The sequence below is a fragment of the Pogoniulus pusillus genome, chromosome 8 (genome assembly GCF_015220805.1).
Source record: "Pogoniulus pusillus isolate bPogPus1 chromosome 8, bPogPus1.pri, whole genome shotgun sequence".
In the NCBI taxonomy this organism is placed as follows: domain Eukaryota; kingdom Metazoa; phylum Chordata; class Aves; order Piciformes; family Lybiidae; genus Pogoniulus; species Pogoniulus pusillus.
The window spans coordinates 12,633,136-12,656,802 of record NC_087271.1 but is presented as its reverse complement, the minus strand read 5'-3'; the positions used below and the strand labels follow the sequence as shown (position 1 = coordinate 12,656,802).

Genomic DNA, 23,667 nt, shown 5'->3' with positions numbered 1-23,667 from the left:
TGCCCTAAATTATCTGGTCCTCCAGGTTAAGAGTATTTGACATTTCAGCCAGATTAAGGGCAGCAATCGGTAGATCTCCTAAAATACATTAATCACCTGAAGGCAAAGATTCTTTCTCTGTATCAGGTGGTGTCATTTCCGGTGTATCCCTCACTTGCCCAATTCACAGGAGCTCTGACAATCATTGTTCTGCCTCCTCTGCTGGAAGCTGGGTTTTTCAAACTGTGGAAACACAGAGGTTTCCATTTTTTAGCCTTTTGATTTAAAATCTCAAGATGATTGTTCAGCTTTGGCAGGGAACCATTCAAAATACATTTGAAAATATTCATCATTCCAGCAGGCTAAGAAATAAGATGCAGCAAATTATTAGCTAATGTAAAATGCATTCGCTGTGCAGAACAGGCTCAGGATGGAGGTGGGTCTGAGCCTGATTTCCCTTCGCATCTCACAGAGCTGGGAGCACAGAGCGTTCTAAAGCCTATGGCCCATCCCATCCGCCCTCCTGTTTCCCTGAGTGTCTCTATCCAGCAAAAAGCCCCTTGAGCCCAGCAGAGTCTTGTCCATCCTCACTGTCCCCTGGCCTCGGAAGAGCAGATTTTCATTTTCGCTATGAACCTGGCAAAGAAAAAGAGTTGTTTTGTAATGGCCTTACATGCTGTAATCCCTTTGCCTCCTGTAGCGAAGCAGGATGTAAAGGTCCTTTATCCCCCACCCGAAGAGCACGCGCCCAGTCAGGATGCTCAGCCCTTGGCAGAGGCAGGTGGGCTGGATGCTGACAGCCAGGCTCAAGTGCTGTTATTTCTGGATCTTGGATGCCATTGTTTTTCCAGTTGTGATCAAGAGGGACCCATAAAATGCATTAGCGGTCAAAATCTGGATTTCTAAGAGAAGCTCTGGAGCGGCTCCACTCCAGTGTGCTTGGTAGGGGTGATGGCAGTGGTGGTCCAATTTGGTTGAAACAGATTTGTTCTTGGATGCCGATGAAAGGAGAGCGCAGCCTTTGGAGAGCTGGTTTTGTTATTCTTGCCATCATTTGCACTTCCCCTTCTCCTGGCCCGCGGCACCCCATGGTCCCGCCACGGTCGTGGTGTGCCATGCGGTGCTAAGCCCTGGATGTTCTGACAGCAAGCAGCTGCAATATCCATTCAGAAGACTGTTTCTCCTACCAGTGGGGCCAGCTGGCGCGCACATCCCACCGCTTATTGTCTGTCTGCTCGCACGCACCCCGTGTACCAAGAAAATGCATCCAAGTGAATTTTGAGATCCAGTTGGGATGGGGCTGTTCCATAACGGCACTGCTCAGCAGCACGGTGGGCCTCAGCAGGGACCTGAACAAGCGCAGACATTCACGTGGCCAGTCGCAGCTTGAGTCAATTTTTCCTGGTGCGGGCGGGAGACTTCTGGGTAATGTTTGCAGGCTCTTGTGGCTGCCACAGCATTTGGAAAGGAGCCAATAGAAAGGCCTAAAATGACGAGTGGTTCATCTGCAACGTATGTATGGATTGACAAAAATACTCCCCCCACGCCCAAAGCAGCCCTTTTCTGTCTAAGCAGAACCCTTCCTTTTTCCTTCTCTCTTTTTTTCCATGCTTATCTGGCTCTTGCAAAAATATAATGGATTCTCTGTCTGTTAGAAAGCTTTTCTAGATGAAATTCATGAGGAGTTTTTGCTGTTCTTTTTAACACAAGAGAGAATTCAGTAAAAGCACTGGTGCCCAGAGTTTAGGTGGGCGGGCAGTGGAAGTGGGAGTGCAGCATCCTGACTTCTTGGCTTCTGGACGGTGCATCTTTCTGTGTGAGTACTCAACCTTCTGAATCTGTGGCCATTAGGAGAGAGTGGAAATGGTTTCTATCTGTTTTGGTCTGAGGGCTGGAGAGAATCTGAAAAGGCTGAAGTGTGCCATCCCAAAGGGCTGAAGGAACCATAGTATTTTCTGTCTTGTGATCCTGGCTCCAGTACACCCACATTTGCACACATTCACAGCTTGCATCAGATTGGAAAGGACCTCCAAAGGTCATTTTGCTCAACCCATCTCCATGCCATCTCCAACTATTTCAAGGTGTGCAGGGCCACATCAAATCTAATCTTGAATGTATCCAGGGACAGGTCCTCAAACATCCGTGGGCACCCTGTTCCAGTGCTTTCCCACTCTCATTGTAAGGAACTTCCTCCCAAGCAGCAGCGCCTCACTGTTTTTAATCTCTCCTATGGACTCCTTCCTATGGAAGGACTGAAAATCCACCCCATGCTTGGTCCATACAATGTGCTTTGTTGTTCAGGTTTTCTCCCAGCAGCTTGGCATCAGATGGGGATTGATCTCTGCAACCTGGGGCACAGGTGACACCTGTTCATGGTACATGTTCAGCTATAGGTCTGTGGGTCAATTCTGTACATAAAGAGAAAGGGGACACCAGGTCAATCCAACAGAGCTGCAGATCTAAATACTACTGTGAGCCTTTTGTATAACATGTAGCCCTCTGGAGCTTGCTGCAGGGGGTTGTAAGCATGGAAAGCAGATTAGTAACCTGTCCTTGCCTAATTGTCCTCGTGGTTGTTGCCAGTGTCTTTGAGGGAGCTGGTGGTATACACATGGATGTGGATACTGGTCTTCCTAGTGCACCAGCATGCTCTTGCTTGGGAAGTTCTCATTATATGGTCAAGCTAAGAGCAGTGATGACTCTTAAGACTCTTAAGCAGCTGTTGTTCTGGTTTGAAGATACAGCACGGGCACATCAGAATTAAAAGGGGCAGTGTTACACAACTCACTTTTCAAGCCTTTGTAGAAAGGACAAGAAAGGGTGCTGGGCTGGAGAAAGGCATTGTCTGGAATGAACTGGAGCAGGGAGGTGGCCAAGAACATAGGAATGAGAAAACACTGATGGAGCTGGGTGGGGTTTAGGAAGTTTGATCTTGGCTGGATGAATGCTGTTCTTAAGATGAAACATCAGGGCAGGACACATGGCATCAGAAGGGGAGCTGGGGCATTGGAAGTCATATCCCTGGCTTTGCAAAGCCGTGACTTCACATCTGTCCAGCCCTGCCAGAAACAATGATCCTGGGTCTTAACCAAGAGTGAGGATGGGGCTGTGAAGACTGCTGTGCTCTAGCTCTCCAGAGAAGGCTTGGTGGTCATACTGGCACCAGTGGCTGGAGATCATTGCAATTGAGAGCTGTGCATGGACCCATTTCAGATATGCTACCTTTGGGTGTGGTGGTGGAGTTTGTCTGTCAGAGCTGTGCAATTGCTCTTCTGTCATGGGTCCAATGCTTTTCCTTCATCAGGATACCCTAACAAGGGACACAGAGGGACACTTCAGTCCCCTGGGATTCCATTCCCTTCCACGTCTGGTAAATCCACCCTGCTGGAAGGTTGCCATGGTCTGGTGGTTTGGTCTCTTTGTCAGTTACAAAGTGCAGTCTCACAGAACATGATTTGCCTCTGGCAGACTCTTAAAATCCATGTTTGTTTTTGATTATGGGGTTTGGGGGTTGGTTGTTTTTTTTTTTTTTTAGTTAGTTTGTTGTTTTTTTTAAATTAATTTTCCAAGGATCAATGTGGTACCGCATGTAAAAAATTACAATATGTAAAACAAAGTATAAAAGCATACGAGGAATTCCAAACGCATAACATACTGTGCCTTGGAGCTCATGAGATCCATACAGTGCTTATTGTATTATGGGAACGCTCTGACCCCAAGACCTGGCGGAGGGGTTTGTTAGAGGAGCAGGACTAAGCCATGTAGGATGCCCAGAAGGAAAACCCTAGTAAATGTAAAAAACAAAAGCTGTTATAGCAGAACTCAGACTGGTTTGTGGGGTCTAAGGGGATTTGCCATGGCTTTGTACCAATTTCTGGAGAAGGATGTATACTTTTGCTTCTGCCAATATTGTTCTCCCAGTAATTAACACTTAACATCATATCTTTCCAGGGAGACTCTCTGGATTTCCATTGGATCATGACTTTTTTTTCCCCCGAAACATCTTGTCTTCTGTCAGCTCCAGCAAGTGGGAATGTTGACATGGTTAGAGGGGATACACATCTTAGCTACTCTAGCTACCCATGTGCTCTGCAGGTTCCAGCCAGATGATAGACAGAGAACCAGGGCTGAGAGTTTTGTCTCGTGTTTGCTGCAGGACAGGGCACTTATCTCATGATGCCTTACTTGTGGGTCAGGAGCAAACCAGCTTAGGGTTGCAGGGGATCCTAATTCCCAGCTCTGCAGACCCAAAAAAGTGCAGAGCAGAGCATGAGGGTTGGCTCTGCAGTCAAGTCCCTGCTGCACCAGTTAAATACGGGGGAAGACTATTTGCATGCTAGAAACTGGTCTTCAGGAGCTCAGATGTACAAACTCTCTGTGAGGCAGACAACACCTCTAAGATCTCGTTCCTTTGGAGTGTAACCAGCTGGTGCTGTGGCTTGAAACCCACCTGTACATGCCTCTTTTGTCTGTGGCGCAGGGACGCTCTACTCGAGTGCCTGTCTTGATGGAGGACAATAAGTGTTTCACTGGTGGTGGTGAGGAAGCCGTGGTCATACAGGACCGCAGTGAGTTCCCCTAGTCTGGCAGGCTCACAGGCAGAGCTGTGCACAATGGGAGACCGTAGACACACCATCCATGCGCAAGCTATTCACAGCTCTGTAATGATACATAATTGTTTGTATGCGGTCAGCTGAAAATTATCCTGATAAGTTCCACATTGCAGACGCTTGGGAGAGGAGCTGCCACAGTCCCCTGGGTAGTGCTGCAAACACATTTAGTATCAAAATTTGGGGCACTGTATGAAAAAATTCATTATCACCTTTCTGAAGTTCTGTGGTCATGCACGAAACAACTGATTTTTTTTAAGGTGCAAAATTTGAACCTGGTTATTTTGCAAGGTAATAGAAAAAAAAAAAGGGGAGGGGGTGTATGCGTGTGTGTGCTTTTTAAAGAAATGTAGCATCTGTTTCTCTGGTGTATTCTTTTTATTTCTTTTATAGATTTCTTTTGTGTGTGTGTGTGTGTGTTCCTAGTGATCTTAACAAGGCTGGAACTTCAGATACTTGAGTATTGATTTAATTTGAGGTCTTACACACAGATGGTTAAGACAAACCAAACAAATAAACAGCAAAAGTTGGGGGGAAAAAAAATCTCAGCTGGTGTTGTGTAATGGGATAAAAAGGATAGTTCCAAAAATCTCTCTAGTCTGACCTGTAATCACAAACACAAACCTGCTGTTAGCGTGGTTGTACAGTTGGGCTTGGTACAGCTACTCATCAGGGCAAGCTTTAGCTTATGACTTAATAGGCATCTCCTATCTTGGAATATTTAGCTTTCTTTTTAATGTCATCTTCATTCTATTTTGCCTACATTTGTGATGTCCGGCACAGGGTAATTAGAACTTCTTGTGTGCCCCAAAGTTAAACCTTATCTCCGTCTGAAAACGCTTTTCATGTATGGATATACCCAGAAACAAGAGTTTGTTGGCTCCTGGGAGCTTTTACAAAGGTGCTTCAGGCAGCTCTGAGCGTCAGATCTTAACCATGTGGGTCCCTTTGTCCCTCTTCTGTCCCTTCTCACACCTGGCAAGGATGCTGCTGGGCAATGGGCTCCGGCTTGCCCAGAGGAGTGGGGTCTTTGCAGGCAGTGCTTAGGCAGGGAAGCTGCAAAAGCGGCGAGGAATCTGGTCATCCAGCCTGGTCAGAGACATAGAAGACAAGAGAGGGAAAGCAGAGCTGTGAGGCATTCCTCCTGTTCTGCCGAAGTGATGTTTTCAGGCTGGAGCAGGGCTTTTTACGTTGACATTATCTCATTTAGGGTGAGCTTTGCTCTGATCAGGCTCGGCACCGAGCGCTGTTGTTGTCTGTCAGCAATTTTAAGTGGGTCACCATCTCAGTTCTGTTCAAGCAGTGGTGGTGGTCACACTGGTGTATCTCGAGCATCCCACACGAGCGGACAATCACTTGGGACTCATCTCAGATCGGTTGGAGCAGGGCTTTGTCATCAGGTGGATTTTGAATGCTCCTGTCCTGGCTTTCCACTCCTTTTTCTGGTGCCTGGTTTTAGCTTTGATTAAGCCTTTTGAGTTTGGGGTTTGTTTTCTGTGATGTAAGCTGACAAAGCTGCCCTGTGCCCAAATTGCTGCAGTATTTTGGAGGGTCTCATGAATCGAAAGCACAAGAGAGCGTGAATGGAACTGGAATGTGTGCTTGCAAAAGGCTGAAACAGCCTGGATGGCTGATGCTGGGGAGAGGAGTCTGCCTGGAGCCGGGAGGGACCCATGGCAATATTTCTACTCAAGCTTCTTAAAATTTAATTTAAACCCCAATAAAACCTCTGTTCCTCACCATTCTAGTTTTGTTTTCCCTTCTGTTCTCTACCAGTCTGAATAATTTTTTTTCCTTAAAATCCTGAGAGAAAAAAAAAAACAAAACCCAGCTCCCCCCCCAAATTATTACAAAAGATTTTTTAGTTGCTGGATTTTTAATTTCTAGATTTATTTTGTTCTCTGCCACTCTGAATAAAACTTTTTTGTTCTTTGATTTTTTTTTCTTGCAAGATTTTAAAAAAAATATATTTTAAAAGGGTTTTTTTTTACCTGCAGCAGTTCTGTTTTGTTTTATTTTATTTTATTTTATTTTTACCTTAATTTACTTTTATTTTATTTTATTTTATTTTATTTTTACCTTAATTTACTTTTATTTTATTTCATTTTTAAAGTTTTTATTTTTAGTGGCTGGATTTTTAGTTTCTATATTTATTTCCTTTTTTTTCCCCTGTGAAATAATTTTGTCTTTTTGCTTCTTTAATCCATGTTCAGACTTCAGTGGTAACTTTTGATTTTGAAGGCCATAATTTTAGTGTTCCTGATTTTCATCCTGGAATCCCTTCTCAGTTTACAGTTTATATAACTGATGTGGCAAATCTTTCCTGCCTTACCATATATGACATTGACAGGACTAGGGGGAGTGGAGCGAAGCTGGAGATGGGTAGGTCAAGCTGGATGTGAGGAGGAAGTTCTTCACCATGAGACTGGTGAGACACTGGAATGGGTTGCCCAGGGAGGTGGTTGAGGCCCCGTCCCTGGAGGTGTTTAAGGCCAGGCTGAATGGGGCTCTGGCCAGCCTGATCTAGGGTAGGGTGTCCCTGCCCATGGCAGGGGGAGGTTGGAACTAGATGATCCCTTCCAACCCTGACTGATTCTCTGATTCTATGGTTGTAGTTAAGTGTTTCTGTCCCTCACTTAATTGAATCCAGTTGTTTACTTTCGATTCACATTCAATTAATGTTCTCTGATAGCTGGTTCTGGACTTAATAAAACTGGTCAAAACTTTTCAAAAATGCCCACACAAGGTAAATCTCATCTGAAAATTACTTTTTCTTCTGCCCTGGAAGAAAACCAAGTATGCACAAACATTCCTGCAAACTGGAAATCCAAAATATGTTGTGGTCACAAGAATTGGTGGAAAAAAATACTGATCTTGTAAGTTATACATAGGCATTTACTTCTCAACTCTGCTTTGCTTCAGGCTGAGAGAATTGGAGCTGTTCAATCTGGAGAAGAAAAGGCTCCGAGGAGACCTTATTGGTGCCTTCCAGTATCAGAAGGGGGCCTACAAGAAATCTGGGGAGGGGCTTTTTAGGATGTCAGGTAGTGATAGGACTGGAGGGAATGGAGCAAAACTGGAAGTGGGTAGATTCAGATTGGCTGTTAGGAAGTTCTTCACCATGAGAGTGGTGAGATACTAGAACAGGTTGTACAAGGAGGTGATGGAAGCCCCATCCCTGGAGGTTTTTAAGGCCAGGCTGGATGTGGCTCTGAGCAACTTGATCTAGTGTGTAAGGTGTTTCTGCCCATGGCAGAGGAGTTGGAACTAGATGATTCTTGAGGTCCCTTCCAGCCTTGACAATTCTATGATTCTATGATTTTCTGTGGGACAACCCAACAGGAGCTGTCAGATGGCATCCCAGTGACAGTCACAGATACCAGGACAGCTGCTGTGCAATAAAGAGCAGAGACCAGAGCATCTTCAAGTGTGGATCTGCCCTGTTGCAAGGGGAGACTTGAAGAGCAAGGGAAAACAGGATGCTTTGGTTTCATACTGCATCATTTAGGAGCAATTAAAAATGCTCTGGTGTGGGCCAAGCATCTTTGTGTATGAATATGACACCAGGGTTTGCATGTCGTGGGTGAATGTAGAAATAACAGAAAACACAAATGTGGAAACAGGAAACAAAACCCTCCAGCCCAACATGAAAGGTTGAGATTTTGAAATGAAATTCCCAGATTTTCCAGCCCTGGGTTCCTGAGAGGAGAACGTGCGTTTCGATCCCTCTGGGGGACGCATTTGCAAGCAGTTCAGCTTTTGAGAATGCTGCTGGTAATAAAATATTTCTGATTGAGAGAATGTTGATGACAGATTCCTGACCCATCTAAAAAGCTTTAGAGCTGTTTTCCTCGTCTCTCCGTTTCTGCTGACTCCAGTCACTACTGCTGTCAGCGCTGGTTGGGAATACCATTTCTCAGTGTTCAGCGTTGTTGACCCTGCAGATATATTGAAGGCAGCAGGTGACTGCTGTGAGCAAGGTGACATTTGCAGACACCTGGGGTTTAGGTATCTGCAGTCCCTTGTTAGCAGTTTGTAACCAGCATATGGCATGTTTGTGTGGCTAAGTGCAAGAAGGCATCAACCCAGCATATTCTGGGCTAACAGCTATTATGATTTCTCTTCCTGCTACTCAAGCAACTCCTGTAGACATTTGAATCAAGCTGCGTTGTGCTGTTCCAGAGGTGCAGTGAAAGCAGATCTTTCAACCCCAGCCCCAGTGTCACAACTTGTACTTCGCTGCCAAGCCACCTCCATCCAGCTCCATCCTGGAAAAAGGAGGTGACTCACATCCCTGCTTTGTGCCAACTGATGCTGGAGGTGCATTAGCCAGTGGTGACCCAGCTGTGAGTCACTGCAACATGGCCACTGTCTGCAACTTTCCATTTCTTGGCCCTGTTAATTTTGGGTCCAGTAATTATGAGGTGAGCTGTGAATCACCCCTGTCTCGCTTTACACCAGGAGGAAACCAGGCAAATTGTGCTAACGTGCTTGGCAGGAGGGATTCTTGTTCTCTAGCATTTTATAGGCTTTGGCCCTTCTTGCTCCCCAGAGTGATGCGATGTGCTCACCCTTCCTCATGTGCAACTGTCACACAGGATCTGAGCAAGGGGCACATGACCCATTGGCACATGACTCATGCTCCCTCCAGCCAGGTTTCATCTCGTGGGTAGGAATTGATGTTTCAAAAGACTTGGAGGGGACTCCCAAAGGGTCCTGAAAGCTTTTATTGATTTAGTTTGTGCAGTCTATGCAGGCAGATTTTAGACTGGAAAATAGCTTCACGTGGGTAAGTCAGAAGGAGGCCAGACACCCGTGTTGACATTGGCTTCCACTGCTGCTGGTCTTGAAATGTTTCTGCCATTCAGAAGAACGAGCGTGCCCTGGGGCTTGTTCTTCACTGTTTGTTATGTGGTGTGGTGCACAGCAGCACAACTGCATCAGAGACCTCCAGCAGAGCCACAGAGAGATCACTGACTCTTTTGGAAAGGCTTTGGTGGTGAATCAAGAGAAAAATGTGCAGGACACTTCCACTTCTTGATAAGGGACAGACCCTCTCACAGCACTAAACTCCCCAGCAAGCAGAGATGTTCTTCTGCTGTTAAATCCTATCGCTCTGCTTCACCATTTCAATTCCCACCACCTGAACAGGACGGATTCATCTGTAGCCTTGTTTTACTGTCCTATGCAGGGTTGGATTTTTGCGCTTTCCTGCCTCTGCCAGTCTCTCCCCAGCTCAGCTTTACGATTCAACATGCCTATTAAAAACTGGGCTGCAAAAACTTCCTCTCAGATCGTTTTGCACCCAGGAATCTCCAGGCCGGAAGGCAGTCACCTAGAGATTGTGAAGCTGTCGAAGAAGGATTGGAGGTGGAGGAACTGTAAATCTACAGGCATCTGAAAAGCACTGCTTTAATTTAAGAGGAATGTCCTTTTGTTCCCAAATGGATGGGCCTCATTCCAAAGGCATTCAGGTGCAGTAACTGTTACCAGATGGGCTGTGAAAAGGAACTCAAACAGGTGGTGAAGACTACAGCCACGGACTTGAATTTCCATGTCAGCTTCTCCCTGTACCTTACATGCCCCCTGGTGAACAGGAGGATGAGGAGAGCTGTCACAGCTGGAACGGCTTTCAAGGGGGTATTCTGCAACTGTACATAGTAGGGCAAGCCCTCAGCTCTCAGTGGTGAGACTGTCATCTGGGCCAGGGTGTGCAGTGCTTAACCAAAGGTCAAACACCTGTTGGGGAGGGGAAATTAATTGATGCGAGATGATATTTTCCAAAATGAATATTGTTTATTAAAGTCGCTGTTCAGAACTCTCACCATCCCCGACCACTCCTTTTAATTATATTTCAGTTCTTACACAGCTATGGAAACATTCTGTGGATGTAATCTGCATCTAATACACCCAGCAAAATATAGAAACATTAATTGAACTGGAAGAGAAAGTTCCTGTGGTCAAATGCCGCTTGCGGCCAATATGCCTCTTGCCCAGTAGCTGGGCTCAAGCTCTTTCTGCTATGGCAGAAGGCAGCAGAGAATTACAAAGAGGCATTTAAGCATTTACTCACAGATCATTATTATTACCCTCGTGGGGGCTAGCCACAGTCCAGACAGTGCCCAGGTGCTTTCAGGGGACTCTGTCTTTTTGCATGTTGAGGCTTGAATCTTCCTGGCTTCTGGGGACAGGATGCAGACAATCTCTGACCTTGTCTCCTGGCTTCTTCTGGATGATCTGTGTATATGTCCAGGGATTCTAGGCAGGACCTTCAGGGGCAGCAGGCAGATGTGGTGCAGTTTCAGCACAATGTCACACTGGCCACACAGGCTGATCATGTGCAGACATCCAGGGTCTGCTCCTGGTAACTGGCAGCAGTGGAGTTCAGCAGGCAAGCAGTAAGGCAGTGTGCAATAGCAGCAGGGCTGGGCACAGCAGAGAGAGCAGGCAAAGAGCAGGGAAGCAAAGCAGCAAGCAAAAGCAGGTTGTTCACCTGCGTATCTCCTTTTATTGATGTGGGCCAAGATTAATTGCCCTTTGGACACAGAATAGCCAATCAGGATGGCAGTTAGCCAAACCTTACCACACCAGGAAAAGCCACAGGCTCTCTTTTCCCTAGTCTGGGAAAAGCAAAGGCCCTGCACTAGGCAGGCACAAGCTAAGTGTGTGTACCTTACACCACAGGACCCTGGGCAGGCCAGACTCTGTGGCTCCAGGTCCTTTTGTGTCCGTTTCCCATGCTTGCCTCTCTGGTGGAGGAGAAAAACATGCCTAGGCAAGGCAGGACATGTGCGAGCCTATTTTGGTCCTATGGAGCCTGCCACAACAACACTTTTCACCAACACCTGCATTTTTATTTTCAGTGCATGCCAACACGAATATTGACTCAGATCCTCTCAGGTGCAGCTACTGTTCTTCTATGTAAGGCAGTGGGACCATGCTGATATTGCCCAGCTGGGGCTCTGCCAGGTGTGCTTGTGTCAGAAGGGCAGATTTAGATTGGATATTAGGAACAAGTTCTTTACTATGAAGATGGTGGAACACTGGAACAGGTTGCCCTGGGAGGTGGTCGAGATATTCAAAGTGAGACTCAACAGGGCTCTATGCAATCTGATCTAGTTGAGGATGTACCTGCTGACTCCAGGGTGGGGTTGGACTTTGGAGATCCCTTCCAGCCTGGACCATTCTGTGAGAACACTTGATGCTTTTGGTGGGACCCCACACATTCTGGAGCACTTGAAGAGGGAAGTGTGCATGGTGATGGCACAGCAGTCCTGCAGCCTGCATGAGGCTGTTTCCAGTGGCACCAGTGGCCGCCTGCTCCTAAATGATGCCTTGCTCTCCTTTTCCTTCAGCATGGTTTTCCACCATTTTCTGGGCTTTGGCTGGTGTGATGAGGGAACATACTTTGCCACACAGAGGGTAGGAGCAAAGCCAGTGACGCAGTCTCCATCTTATCCTCATTCAAAGCCCTGGACCTGTTGCTCTCTGCTTGTCAGTACCTACAAGTGCTCATACTTTTTTAGCTCTATCACTGCAGCTACATGGACATGTGAAATGGCACTGGAGAAAGGAGAGATGGTGCAGAGCAGAGATTCATAATTACCTCAGATGTCTGGGTACACTGATTCATTGCTGGAGTAAGTACAAAGCAGGCACAAAACACTGTGTGCTTTGCCAAGACAGTTTGTTGCTCACCACTTTGCTGGCCTGGGCAAGGCAAGGGAATTGCTGGAGAGGGCACAACTGTTCTTCAGTCAGCAGTATCCACCATGCCTGTGCTCAGTCTCTCTCTTTCTGGGTTTTGATCCCCAGCTGTGATGCTGTTTCTCTTTGACTGGCTTTCCATATTCTTGGCTTGTAAGCAGACAAGTGGAACAGGCTTGTATGCTTGTCTCTAGCTCAGGCCATTATCAGTCACACTTCGTTTCTTCCGGCTGATGTTCTCTTGTTCACAGCTCCCCATCTCTGCCCAAACTGCCACCTCTGGATCTGGATGTGGGGAGAATAAGAGAATGCAGTCTTCATTTAAAGCCATATGGAGCTACATGCAGACAACAGCATTACCAGGGCTGGAGGCAAGCCCAGAGCAATGGCCATATCCTTGTGCTGCTCCTGCTTGGAGATGGAAATGTATTCTCACAGTCAGCGAGGGCTGGTGCAGGACTCATGTTCACCCCGGAGGGTTGTCTGTGTCCCAGTAAGGGCAGTTCTTGGGAATTTCTGAGAGAAAAAGCTCATGATTGTTGATGGTCAGAAAAGGTTTCTAGGATTGTCAGGAATGGGGAGATGCATTCTGGACTTTTTTGTTTCTGTTCAGAGACAAGGAAGCTAGGGCATGGGGTGGCTGGACTTGAGCTAGGTGCTTTCCACCTCCTTTTCACTTGAGGACTAACAGAGCATGGTGAAGGTGTGGTGTTGAAATTGCACAAGCCCCTTCCCAGGTTCTCTGTATTTTGAAATCATCAAGATGGTTCACCCCATTGTGGTGGGCTCTTAGCTTTCTAGCCTTTCACATCTCCGCTTGTCTCTCCTAGATGATCAGCTGAACTCAGAGGAGAAGAAGAAAAGAAAGCAAAGGAGGAACAGGACTACCTTCAACAGCAGCCAGCTCCAGGCATTAGAGAGGGTCTTTGAGAGAACACACTACCCTGATGCCTTTGTACGGGAAGACCTTGCACGCAGAGTCAACCTCACCGAAGCCAGAGTCCAGGTAACTACTACTGCTTGTATCCAGACAGGACTCACCTAGCAGGTGCTTATCAGGCCACTGCAGCAAGGCAGTAGAAATTCTTGAGATCTGTGTGGCACGCTAAGGTCATCAAGCTTCTGGATCATGCTGTATTGCAATTCCAAGTGTGCCATGTCCTGGGGAGGCTGCCAGGCCTGATGTGCCACCATACTTACCACCTGCCCAGTCAGATGTATTCATATGGTTGATTCAAGGGTAAAATAGTTGGATACTTCTCACATTATCTTGAGCTGCTCAGCTCTACTCTAGTGGCTTGCAAACTTGCAGCTACTGAAGGTCAAGGCAGAGCATGGGACACGATGGGTTGTATAGCACCCCCAGGTCTTGCTGCCTATAGCACAGGATGGACCTGGTCCCACAGAGACCTCTTATAGTCAGTTCCCCACATGAGGGCTTTACAAGGCCAGACATAAGGATCATCTTGTCATTAGGGCTTCCAGTGACAGGGACACCAAAGCAGCCTGCTTTGACAGCGCTGTCTTGCCCGGCAGGCAGAGGTGGTGTGGTGAAAGGGTGACTGTTGCAGCAGAGCTGGTTGTGACGGTTGGTGGCTCTGTGCTCTCCCCACCCCAGGTGTGGTTCCAGAACCGGAGAGCCAAGTTTCGCCGGAATGAGAGGGCGATGCTAGCCAGCAAGAATGCCTCTCTGCTCAAATCCTACTCAGGGGATGTGACCGCTGTGGAGCAGCCCATAGTACCTCGCCCAGCTCCAAGACCCACTGACTATCTCTCCTGGGGTACTGCCTCGCCTTACAGGTGAGTGAATAGCCCCTCTGGGGCTACTTACTACTTGATGCAGTACAGAGCAGCCTGAGTGGCCCCCAGACTGTTCTAACAGGCTGTTTGTGTTCACGTGGGACAGGAGGATACAGCAGTTTGACCACCACACCAAAAACCATACTGTTTCTCCTTACTTATTTTCTTTCCTTTTCCAGGCTTGCAAGGGGAGCTTGCATCAGCATCATTGTGGCTTTATGGCCACTAGCTATGCAGGAGATCATAAATTCTCTTCCCTTGGTAGTCTCTGTCTGCTGTTCAGGAAGTTTTGAAAGAGGATCAAGGAGAAATACATGAAAACAGAAGGGGTTGCACTTGCTTCCCTCGTGCAGGCAGCTTAAAGCATAGAAGAAACCTTTACATAGGACACAGATTCAGGGGAGGTGACAGCAGAGCTCTTGTGGAGGCTCAGCCACCAGTCAGTGGCCAGAAGAGGGAGTTCTGTGGCTGTCCCATGGCAGTCACTTGTGAGGATCTAAGGAAGGGCTGGGAACTCGCTCCATACATGTTGCTCCCTGTCCTCCCCTTAGTGGTCAGCCCTGAATCAGCAAGCAGTTTCTTTCGGGTTGCTAGAGCACAGTCGTGTGTGTGAATGAGTTCTGTCATTGTGTTTGTTCACAGCAAGAACTGGGTGGCCGGCAGGTGTTCAGAGTCCAACTTCTGTGGCTATCACTGCTGAAGGGGTGGAAGGAAAGAATTGTGTTCTATTCAAAAGATCCAAGGATGTCCAAGCATGTCACAATCCTCCCTGTCCTCCTTCATGCTATCCACAGCCTGGCAGGACCTGGGTGTGGATGCAGGATCCACAGGATGTGTTGGTTTGTGGGGAGTCAGTTGACTTGTAGGCAGTGAAAAATGAGGTAGGTGGATATTTTTTAGCACAGTGGTTTCATTGATAGTCAGGACCTTGGAATCTTTGGCTGAATTTCTTCCTGTTCCATGCTTGCTCATAGCCAGCTTCCCACTGGCTTCCGGGAACCACACCATGCCCAGAACTCCTCTTCCTTGGTCACTTTGCCCCCATTCTTCTCGCACCCAAAACGTTGTTTTGCACAGTTAGGTCTGCCTGATAGTTTGTTGCTTCAGTGCCATGGGATCCTCCTCATCCACACTGCAGCTCCGGAAGAACAAGTCATAGATTTACTCACTCCATGTATGGAAGAAGATGCTTTTGATGACCAAGAGTATGGCTTCAGAGATGCCTGTTTTCCTCTGAATTTTACTTGGGGATTCCCTGTGTGGCAAATTATCCCTTTTATGGTTAAGGCTTTCCCTCTGTGAAGTGCTTCTTAGTGTAGCGTCCTAGAGAGGAGTCTTGGTGGTGAGTTCGGGGGAGAAGGACATAGGTCCTTTCCCACCGTGCTGGGACTCCTCTGGTCACAGTAACAGATCCCTGCTGAAAACTCATGGCTTGCTTGTACCTCTCACACTTTAAAAAACAGATCATCCCTCCCAGCTTTACACAGGCAGCTTCATAACAGGTTCTAGTAGAAGACTCTGCAAAGGTAACTTCCAAGGGTGTACTGGCAAGGGCTGTCTGGATCCACTCTGAGAAGCCCAAGGCATTTTGGGGATGCCAATGAGGAGAGTGAGGGAGAATGAAAAACCTCAGGGATTTTTCTTCCTTTGAGGTCCCAACCTGGCTATACTTCTTCGTGGAAAGAAGATGCCTTCTCTCTGTCTTCCTATCTTCCCATTAAGCCAAGATGTATCCACAAAGATATCTGCAGCTTACAGCTGTCCCTGCTGGCTGGCACAGCAAATCAAGGTAGACTCTCACCCTCCCACTGCTCTGCAGAGAGGTAGGAGACACTGACAGAGGAGGAGAGCATCCACTTTTCATACTGTGTGGCAGTCAAGGCCCTCAGACAGTTTATGCTCCTGAGGCTTTCTAATCCTCCTGGTGATCTCCTATTGATCATATTCATCTTGATGGACACCTTGGCCTTGTAGTCAAAGCTACATCCATGCTTTGAACTCAGTAAGTTTATCCAAGTATTGGACTCTTGGTAGAAACCAGCCATGCAGAGTGTTTGCATGGCCCTCTGCCCCCTCCCCATCTCCTGGCACTGCTGTAGCCGCCCCTGAATAATGGTGAGCCAGGGAGAGGGCTGACAGCTATGGGGCTGGTGCTGCTTGGACTCCTTAGATCTGGGGAAAGTTTTCAATCAGTGTGTTTATTCTCCAAATACATTCAGCCACAGGTCAACCAAAGCTATTTGCAGCTCTGTGTCAGGTAGATAGCCAAGTCAATACTCTTTTTTTTTTAAGCTGAAATGTTTTGCTAAGACATTTTTTAGCAGAGGTTCCTAAGAAAACAAGTCTAGCAGCCGTGCTGTCAGCCTGCACTTCCCACTCCAACAACCTTTGACTTCACGGGCCAGTGAAAAAACAGATTTGAAAGAAGGATTTCAGACCTCAGAAACATGCTATTCCTCTGTGTTTCATGAAAGCAGGCAGCTGAGTAGAGGAAGAAGACTGTGCCTGAGGTGGAGGCACAGTCTGGAGGTTTTCTGGAGCAACCCTCAAGCTATACAGATGTTTTGAGACAGCCTTCTTGGGTGATGCTCCTTGTAGAAGAGCTTGCTGAAAGAGAGTTTCTGGAGACTTTTAGTTTAGCAGAGATTTTGCTGGGCAGCAGTAATTTTCCTGCCACCTCTAGGGAGCTTAGAGCTGGAGGCTCCCTGCAAGTTTAGACCAGGCTTGAGCAGCAGTTTGCTTTTGAATGGGGACAGTTTACACCTGAGCTTGAAAATTCCTCTTTTACCTACTATGGAGTAGCCTTGAGGCTCATCTCATTTGCACCAGCCCAAAACCACGGGAGATGCACCCTGCAAAAGCAGGTGGGAATGGGTCCTTTAAGCAGCCACTGGTTATACACCCTGTGAAACTTTGCAGTGCCTCTGCAGGCTTCTCACCTTGCTGCTGACTTATGTGGGACAAGAAGGTAAAGCCACCAACCCCGCCATGGAGAGGGGACTGAGGGGATGCACAGGTAGCTAGGGATGGCTCCAGGCACACCAATCCATCCGCCCTTTAAGTGCAGCAGGTGCACCCAGTGCTGGGCAGAGCCTGTATTTTGGTGTGTGCATTTTAATCTCTCTCCTCTATGTCCTTCCAGTAGCTGTTAGAGACTCTCAAAGGGTTCTGAATATTTGCTTTCCTAGGGAAGTTGTGGTGTTTTTTCTGGATGGGTGTAAGCAGCTTTATATATCTACAGGTCTGGCCTATCCTTTCCTTATCTTTAAGCCATTGTGTTTCCACCAGTTCTGATGCAAAGGTGGCAGCTCCTTCCTGAAGTAGTTATTCCCCCTGATTTTCAAGTGAGAGATAGGAGTCATTCAACCTAGGATGAGACTTAGTATTGTTGGCTGCCCTGGATCTTGGGGGCTGAGAATTCAGACAGCACTGAGTTGGGTTTAAACTCAGCTGTGCCATGTGAAGTCAGAGATATGCCTAGCACTTTGGTGGGGGGGGCATGCATGCCTCTGGCCTGCATGTGTTTGTGCAGCAAATGCCCACTTCCCTGAAGGAAGATTTGCTGCTGTAAAGGCTCTTCCAGTCATGGAGGTCAGTGCTGGAAGAGATTAAAAAAAAAAGAGAGAGAGAGAGGAAAAGGTTTTTAAAAAATGGAGTAAATCAATCCATCTTATTTCTTGGTCTGTGGATGAAGGAGAGCATTTCCCAGAGCCTCACATGTGGGACATTGCAGGCAGGCAGATGGAAAAGGTCATCATCAGACCTGAGCTTGCCTCCAGGAGAGCATTTGTGGTTTCCTCCTGAACACAGTGGCTGTGTTAAATGAGCATCTCTAATTCACTCAGTGCTTTTCAACTGTTTTTTATCACAGGTCAGATAGTTTGCTGGTGTTTTGTGGGAAGCAATTGCTTTTTGCATAAACCTGGGACACATGAGTTGAGCAAGTTTTCTAGTGGTCTGGCAAGCAGATTTGCAGATGTTCAGCAGGATAAGAAAGGCCTCAGAGATCTTCAGTCAGCCCTCACTGTCAAAAGTAATGTTTTTCATGAATCAAGTCATTATTTGAAGGGAGAAGAAATGTTTTGATTTGGGTTTGTTGTTTCTTTTTTTCTCAGCCTTTGAGGCTCTTTATGATCAGCTGAAGTTATTGGGGGGGGGGAGGGTGGGAAATGTGGAAATTTTCATTCCTGAAGGCCAAAACCAAGAAGCATCACAATGGTCAAAATGTTATTATCCCTAGAGCGTTTCTTTAGTGTAACATGTGGTTCAGAAGTGACGTGGTTTCACAAGCAATAAAAGGAGCAATTGCTCTCATCGAGAAGACATTGCTCCCAGTGGGAAGCACTTTAAGGACAATGGTTTAACTGGCAGGCTGGGTGCCTTGACCCCATTGTAAACCTTCTGAGTTAAAAAATAGGAAACAGATTTTATTATTGCCTTCAATAGCAATACAGGCTGGGCAGTGACTGGCTTGAGAGCAGCCCTAAAGAAAAGGACTTGGGGATGCTGGTGGATGAGAAGCTCAACATGAGCCACCAGTGTGCACTTGAAGCCTAGAGAGCCAATTGTAGCCTGGGCTGCATCAAGGGAAGTGTGGCCAGCAGGCTGAGGGAGGTGATTCGCCCCCTCTGCTCCACTCTGGTGAGACCCCATCTGGAGTATTGCATCCAGTTCTGGAGCCTCTATTACAAGACAAATCTGGACATGCTGGAACCTGTCCAGAAAAGGGCTATGAGGATGACCAGAGGGCTGGAGCACCTCTGCTACGAAGACAGACTGAGAGAGTTTGGGCTATTCAGTCTGGAGAAAAGAAGTTGCTCCTAAGTGGAGCCTTCCAGTGGCCTTCCAGTATCAGAAGGGGGCCTACAGGAAAGTTGGGGAGGGACTTTTTAGGGTGTCAGGTAGAGATAGGACTAAGGGGAAAGGAGCAAAACTAGAAGTGGGTAGATTCAGATTGGCTGTTAGGAAGAATTTCTTTAACATGAGTGTGGTGAGACACTGGACAGGTTGCCCAGGGAGGTGGTGGAAGCCCCATCCCTAGAATTTTTTTAAGGCCAGGTGGATGTGGATATGAGCAACTCGATTTAGTGTGAGGTGTCCCTGCCCATGGCAGGGGGGTTGGAACTAGGTGATTCTTGAGGTCCCTTCCAGCCCTGACAATTGTATGATTCAATGCTGATTGAAGTTAGTAAGAAAATGCGGTGTTGGCTGTCCCTGGATAAGTGATCTGCAGCAGAGAGATTTACAGGGGTGTTAAGTAAAAAGTAGTGATAATTCCCTTCTGGCAAAAGGAACACATCTCCCAGGTATGGAGACCACTCTGTGCTGTGCGTTGGCTCTCTGCCTGGTGCGAAGACCATATCTGATGTGATCTTTCTCTTCTTCTATCCCACAGTGCCATGGCCACCTACTCTGCCACATGTACCAATGCCAGCCCAGCACAGGGCATGAACATGGCCAACAGTATTGCCAACCTGAGACTGAAGGCAAAGGAATATAGTTTACAGAGGAATCAAGTGCCCACAGTCAATTAATGACTGGAGGCAGGTGCTTTGCAGAAGAAAATATAACAGCACCCGTCCTGCTTTGCAACTTGTCTATGCTGAAAGAAAACCAAACCAAACCAAGACAACCACAACAACAAAGCCAAACATAAAAAACCACCCAAAACCCCCCTCAAAAAAAACACCAAAAAAAGGAAAAAATAAAATAAAATTAAAAAAAAAGAAGAATTAAAAAAGCCAACCCTAACCCAGAACTGAATATGGGGACCAAACTGGGAGCAAACTGAATCGCTCATGAGTGACTAGGTTCCTCCTTCCTATTTTTGGGATAATGCCACCTTTTTTTTTCCCCTCTTGTTATTGTCAGGTTTATTGCTTCTGCTCAATATACTACGAGCTTCTTCAGTAAAGGACAGTCTCATCCTTGTTGGTTTCCATTTTTGTATGGGACTGCAAAAAGAAACCTCTGCCAATCTCAGCCTATGGACATGTCCTACCTACCATCATGCTGAGAGGCAAAGCTTGCTCCTCTCCCCCCTGTCCCAGCTCACCCTAGAAGAAGAAGTTGGTCACTGCTTTCTATTGTATCCACTGCCCCTTCATCCCTCCAGTCCCTTGTGCCACAGAGGCAGTGCTGTCAGCCTACAGGAAGCCCATTGATGCAACGAGATGGAGTCACCCTGCCTGGGTTTGCCTGGACTAGTCTGAGACCTGAGGAGGGCAAGATCTCCTTGGGCTTCACAGTGCTCTGTTGCTTTCTTGAGTACTCCCACCACTGCTGCCTTGAAAAGCCAAAGAAGAGACAAAAGTCCACGTGGGAGTGTGAGTGGAGGGGTGTAGTGGGGGGAGGGGGATGTTGCTCTGTAGTGCCAAGAATATGACTGTTAGGAACCCCCTTTCTATGCCTTACAGTTTGCGCCACAGGGAAAGGCGTTGTCCAGATGCATTTGTTTTATATATACTGTATATATTTATATATATAAGATATACATGCAAGCTTGGTTGGTGTTTTTTATTAAACAAAATAAAATCCATTGAAAATGTTTGGGATGTTTGTGCTGCATCCAGTTTCCTGCAGCCATGCATGGAACTCCTAGCCACAGCCTCTCTCACACCCTTGTCAGAGCTCTTCCCAGTTGCCAGCTCACGTCTTCTCATGAGAAACCTCCAAGTGGCCCTGGGAAGGGCCATGCTTCTTTCCAGATTTTCTCTATGGGCATTTGCTGCTTCGTAGAGTAAGATGAGGATCTCCTCTCCAGTCAGACAGATGTGACTCTTGGGAACATGCAAGGACTTCCCTGTAGAAAGCACCTGCCAGCCCCTCTGAGGACAGGTGTCCCACACAAAGATTGCATTTCTTCCCAGTTCCCCTAACATTGCCCAATCAGACTTGACCTGTAGCTTTAACCACTCTCCTCAACTGCTTTCCTATCTCTGAGGTCTGAAGAGCTAATTGTTGCCTGAGTTCCTTCTCTCTGTGAAGAGCAGAGGAGATGAAATCCAAAAGAGGTTTCTTCCATGCAAGCAACCTAAGGAAATGAGGATCATTCATGCTGCTGCTGCATTCCTCTTCACAATTCGAAGGGAGGATGGGGCTTATTTATGGCAAACAGTGCTTGTGCAGGAGATCTGCCCAAACTGAGTGGGACTTTGCCATGGAAAAGTCCTATTGAAGGTAGCAGAGCTACTCTATGGTCCAAGATAGATCATAAGGAAAAGAGAACAAAGCTCAGCCATGAGGCTTACTTCTGGCAGAATGGCTTAGGTCTCCATCTTGGTATCTGCTGCAAACACACTGGGCATGTGTGGATGTCTGACAGTAGGCTTTGGTAGCCTAAAACTGTGTGTTGCAGGAAATGAAAAATAAATCTCTTTAAAACAAAGGTGAAAATTAAACTGGCGAAGGAGAAATAGAAATTCAGCCAAAATATTTGAGCTAACACTGGGAAAAAAAGCCCCAAATCCAAACTGGTGTAAGTTCACATAGGATCACAGGATATTAGAGGCTGGAAGGGACCCAAGGAGATCATCGAGTCCAACCCCCTGCCAGAGCAGGACCACACAATTGAGCACAGATCAAAGAGGAACACATCCAGACAGGCTTTGAAAGTCACCAGGGAAGGAGATTCCCCAACTCCCCCGGGGAGCCGGTTCCAGTGCTCTGTGACCCTTACAGCAAAGAAGCTCCCCCTTGTGTTGAGGTGGAACCTCTTGTACTGCAACTTAACACCCATTGCTCCTTGTCCTGTCTCAGGCAGCAAGTGAGCAGAGCCTGTCCTCCCTCTCCCCTGACCAGCACTCGGATGATATATTAAATTCCCCTCTCAGTCTTCTCTTCTCCAGACTAAAAAGTCCTAGGTCACTCAGCCAGGAACCTCCTGACCAGAGAGATGCAGAGGTGACTGGAATGTTTCTGAGGCCTTAGAGCATACTTGGGTAACCCATGTGTTGTGTTCATGAGTGTCTGTGTTGCTGCTGGATTCCTTTTTTTTTAATCCCTGTGTGAATATTTTCGATGGAATAATAATAACAAAAAAGCTAATAGTCATCAGGACATGTCAGAGTTTATGCCTGCAGACAGAGAAGCAGCAGGTGAAATGAGGCTGGATGAGCACTGTCATACGAAATCCATAAAGTTCTGTTTAATCCCCCCCTTTTTTGGTCTTCTGTAATGCAGGGGAGCCAAAGTCTCTAAATCAAAATACTTCTGTCATGACTTGTGTGGTTCCAGCTCCTAAATCCAAGTGATCACACTGGAAATCTCAGCCTTCAAGTAGAAATTCACTCTTGGCTCCTGTTCTTACACAAACAAACTGCTGAAGAACATGGATGCACAATAGGAGAGAAAAAGGACCCAGTACAATGTAGTGTTACTCAGAGGCTGAACTGGTCATTGAGTGCCTCAGCCTTGCCTCGCTGTCCTCCTTTGCAATCCACCAACATCCCAGCAGCCACAGCAAACTCCCCTGTGGTGACCTGATGCTGCCCAAGTGCCCATGCTGGAGGTTTCAGCTAAACAAAACCATTTAGTATCTTGTTGGCCTGTGGTGTTCCTTCAGTCTTTCCTCACCTTTTGTGCAGTAAAAAAATCACCTTGAGCAACTTTATTTGGTGGACCTGTACGGGGTCCAGTTTTGAAGTTAACAAGAAGACAGCTCAGAGAGCATGAAGCTGCTGGAATCTCATTGTCCATCTGCAGACCCAGATATCCATCCCACCCCCACACTGTGATGGTTACGCAAAGAGGCTCACATCAATGCCTGTGCAAACGTTTGTCCACCCTCTGCACTCTGTTTGTGTGAGGAACTGAACTGACTTGCACAGGACTGCACCTGTAAGCCTCTGCACTTCCAGTTTTAGGTGGGGCTTGCCTTGGATTGAGCTACTGGGTTGGGGATGCCATCTTAGTGAACTGGGTTGTTGTCAGTCTAGATGAGACCTTCACCTCACATTTCATCTGGGCAGCATCAAGATGCAAACAGAGCACCTGTGATAACGTTGTTTCATTTGCATGGATTCCCTAAACAGTGCCCAAGTGGATGAACAGATGCCTTTTGGGGCTTGCTTCTTAGCTGACCTCAGCTCACAGGCAGTGTCCAGCTGCCTGCCAAGACAAAGTGAAATTTTGTGACAGTGTATGTTTGAGATGTATTTTATTGACCTGTTGTGATGGTTTGGGGGTTACCCCGCCCCTCCCACACTTTGTATTTGCCCCAGCTAACTCAGACGGCCTCTGGGAATATAGATGAAGCAATTTATTTACAGCTAGCAGAATTTACAAGCAGCTATTTACAATATATACAGTTATATACAATTATATACAGAAAATATACAAAGGATAAACACTATAAAAGCACAACTCCCCTCCCAGAAACCTGAGTCCCCAGGAGGGGCTTTTAAACCACCCCAACACCTCCCCCCGGCCCTCTCAACCTTACCCCAGTTCTCAGGAAGAAGAGAGGTGCAGCCAAGAGGTTAGGGAGCAAGGTTAGTAGGAGCAGGGTTAATGAGATGTGACCAGGTCTAAGGCAAAAGCAAGAGTGAGAGACAAAATGGAGAAAAAGTCT

The 23,667-nt window shown here is 47.0% G+C and overlaps 1 protein-coding gene and 1 long non-coding RNA gene across 2 annotated transcripts in view; both read left to right on the top strand.

Moving 5' to 3' along the window:
• Positions 1-10,413, top strand: part of LOC135177384 (uncharacterized) — a 30,787-nt gene extending 20,374 nt beyond the window's left edge. The window contains exon 2 of the long non-coding RNA XR_010303050.1: positions 8,727-10,413. This is a non-coding gene — a long non-coding RNA (uncharacterized LOC135177384). The remainder of the gene's footprint in view (positions 1-8,726) is intronic.
• PRRX1 (paired related homeobox 1) overlaps positions 1-20,645 on the top strand; it is a 44,939-nt gene extending 24,294 nt beyond the window's left edge. Inside the window, exons 2-4 of the mRNA XM_064147278.1 lie at positions 13,127-13,302; positions 13,915-14,096; positions 19,492-20,645. Coding sequence (XP_064003348.1) covers positions 13,127-13,302; positions 13,915-14,096; positions 19,492-19,630 — 497 coding nt within the window. The 3' untranslated portion in view covers positions 19,631-20,645. The remainder of the gene's footprint in view (positions 1-13,126; positions 13,303-13,914; positions 14,097-19,491) is intronic.
• The last annotated feature ends 3,022 nt before the right edge of the window (positions 20,646-23,667 follow it).